Source organism: Cyprinodon variegatus, unplaced genomic scaffold, assembly GCF_000732505.1.
Source record: "Cyprinodon variegatus isolate N-32 unplaced genomic scaffold, C_variegatus-1.0 Scaffold881, whole genome shotgun sequence".
Lineage (NCBI taxonomy): Eukaryota > Metazoa > Chordata > Actinopteri > Cyprinodontiformes > Cyprinodontidae > Cyprinodon > Cyprinodon variegatus.
In genome coordinates, this window is record NW_015151334.1 from 272,447 (window position 1) to 274,986 (window position 2,540).

Below are 2,540 nucleotides of genomic sequence, written 5' to 3' on the forward strand. Positions count from 1 at the left end.
CGAACCGAACTGAGACAGTCGAACCGAACGGTTCGGACGGTTTTCATAAACCGTTCCATCCCTAGATGACATGTGTTGTGAATTGGCGCCACATAAATAAACTGAATTGAATGATTGAAGACTAAAATTGACTTTTGAAAATCCAATACCAAAAACGGCCAGAAGATGGAAAAAGTTAATCTTGCAGAAGCAAATGCCTGGTTCACCTAACTTCCTGCACCAGCTGCTAAATGGCTCGCCACCTCGCCACTACTCCTCCAGCCATGCCCAGCGCCATTTATTTAAGGCCTTTATCTGTGGTGGCGACATCTTCCCTGGAGTTCATGATCTGCATTGTTCCCACTCCATGCTATTCCATTCTCTCCATCATCCTTCTCTCCAAACACAAAGTTTCATTTATTTTCTGATTTTTTTTTTTACACGTCTCTTTGTAGAATGAGCCTTTAAATGGCGCAATGTGACTTTCTGTGTAGAACTTCAGCGCTGCACCACAATCTATCTGGCAACTAGAGGAAGAAACAAGAGGAGGATGTGCATGCTTTCCTAAGACCCGCCCATTTCTTCTTTTGATTGGCTGATACTGTTTCAGAGCGCTACTTTGCTATCATTGGCTGACAAATGGAGGAGGGATTTGGATTGTCTTTTTTAGATTTATTTATGGTAAATGTATTTTCCTGAGATTTTTTTTACCCACCGGCAAAAGCTATGAAGCGGAAATCTGACCTGGGGCCTGAATACTTTAATCTCTGTGTTTGTATTTATTTAAAAAGATGATAAATAAAATATCGCATTAAAACACATTTGGAATATTAAGATAAAAAAAAAAACAATTAGATTATTTTTCTAAATCATTCATCCATATTAAAAAAAAAAAATTATTATTAGTTAACTAACAAATATCATAATAGAACCTAGAAAAGAAAAAACCCCAAAAGAATTAGCTAAAACTACAAACCCTATTAATTAATATTTACGATCAATTTAACAAGAAATACTAATTATCTGAACCGGATCAAACTGGACCAACACTTGAACTGAGGGAATCTAAATCTACTCCGACAGACAGCAGTCATACCGATTTCATTCCCATTGCCGTCGGGACAGATGGACCAGAGGATGATCTCCGTTACCGAGGCGACGGCCACCATCTTGTCATTGTCTCCCAGCGAGCCGCCCATCACCTTGGCGTTGAGGGCGACTCTGTCGATCATGCAATCGAGGCGAGGGGAGGTGAAGACCTGCTGCCAGCCGGTGGACTCCTTCATCCTAACAGAGGAGGGAAGGAGACTCCGTCATGGTTCTAATTCATCATCCAGAACCTCAGCTACATTTTCTCCCCGTCAGAACCGAGCATCAGGAGAGACGGACAAACCCAGCCAATCAGAATCTAGCAGGAAATGATGCGTTTACCTGTAGCAGACGACGAACTGAGCATACGCCACGGCGATCCAGTTATGGTGTCCGCAGATGATCCGAACCATGCCGGAATCTGAGGATCCACCTGCAGACGTCCGCTCCTCGGTCCGACCCAGAATCCCGGAGTTCCCCAGGTTCGGAGGCATCGTGTTGCTGCGTCTGACCGGCGCTCTCTCCGCCGGCACGGCCCGACCCGCCATGAACTGTGGTCCGGCTACGCTGTGACGGTTCCGGCGCTTGGCCGGGTAAACTGAGGGAGACGCAGACAGAGAGCGGTTCCAGAACACACAGGGTTTCAGCATTGTTCAATAAACCCGAGGCGTCCAGGATGGACCCGGACCTCCAGAACCGGGTCTTAGCTTCCTTTAGTTCTGCGGGGTCAGAGGGCCTACCTGGTGGGGGCAGGTATCCGTTGAACAGAACATTTCCGCAGGAGGACCGGTCCAGCTCGTCGCACAGCTGCAGCTTCCGCACTGAAATAAAAAGATCCAACCTTTATTTCCGGGCTTCAGGCACCATGTTCACCAGAACATTCTCCTCGTTCTCCGTCTCACCCAGGGGCGTGATCCCGTAGAACTCCGCCTCGTGCATGAGCATGTGCACGTTGATGGAGCGAGGGTACAGCTCTTTGCTCCGCAGGAAGTTGAGGATTGGAGCGAACAGGGAGGGGTCTCTGTCGATGAAGATCTGAGGACAAAAACCCAGAGAGCGTCACAGCCGGGACCGCCACGGAAAAAAAAGAGAACACACGGATACGGGAATACTCACGGCTCCATCGTCATCCTTCAGCGTCGAGATGCGGCCGCTCAGGAGGCTGAAGGTTAACGCAGAAGAAGAAACATCAGAGACACAAACGCTCTAATCAGACGGACTGATGTTTAATGGTTAATGCTGACTGACTCACCTGGAGAAGAAGGAGTCAGGAACCCAGGTGAGCGTCTGTCGGGAGGTGCTGAATCTGGAAAACATTTCAGAGCTCGTCTTTCTACTCGTCATGGAAGTTTGGATCGATTCAGATCAGCTAAACCTGAAACATCAGCTCTGTTCCTCCTAGATTTACTGCTTAGATCCCTTGAGCCTCACTGCTTAAGGCCAAACTCACTTTTTCATTTCAATTCAGTTTA

At 47.2% G+C, this 2,540-nt stretch overlaps 1 protein-coding gene across 1 annotated transcript in view; it reads right to left on the reverse strand.

Annotated features, from left to right (window-relative positions):
* shkbp1 (SH3KBP1 binding protein 1) overlaps positions 1-2,412 on the reverse strand; it is an 11,387-nt gene extending 8,975 nt beyond the window's left edge. The window contains exons 1-6 of the mRNA XM_015397690.1: positions 2,321-2,412; positions 2,185-2,230; positions 1,971-2,103; positions 1,809-1,889; positions 1,411-1,666; positions 1,076-1,266 (exon numbers count right to left, since the gene is read on the reverse strand). Of these exons, the coding sequence (XP_015253176.1) occupies positions 1,076-1,266; positions 1,411-1,666; positions 1,809-1,889; positions 1,971-2,103; positions 2,185-2,230; positions 2,321-2,412 (799 nt within the window). The remainder of the gene's footprint in view (positions 1-1,075; positions 1,267-1,410; positions 1,667-1,808; positions 1,890-1,970; positions 2,104-2,184; positions 2,231-2,320) is intronic.
* Positions 2,413-2,540: the final 128 nt, after the last annotated feature.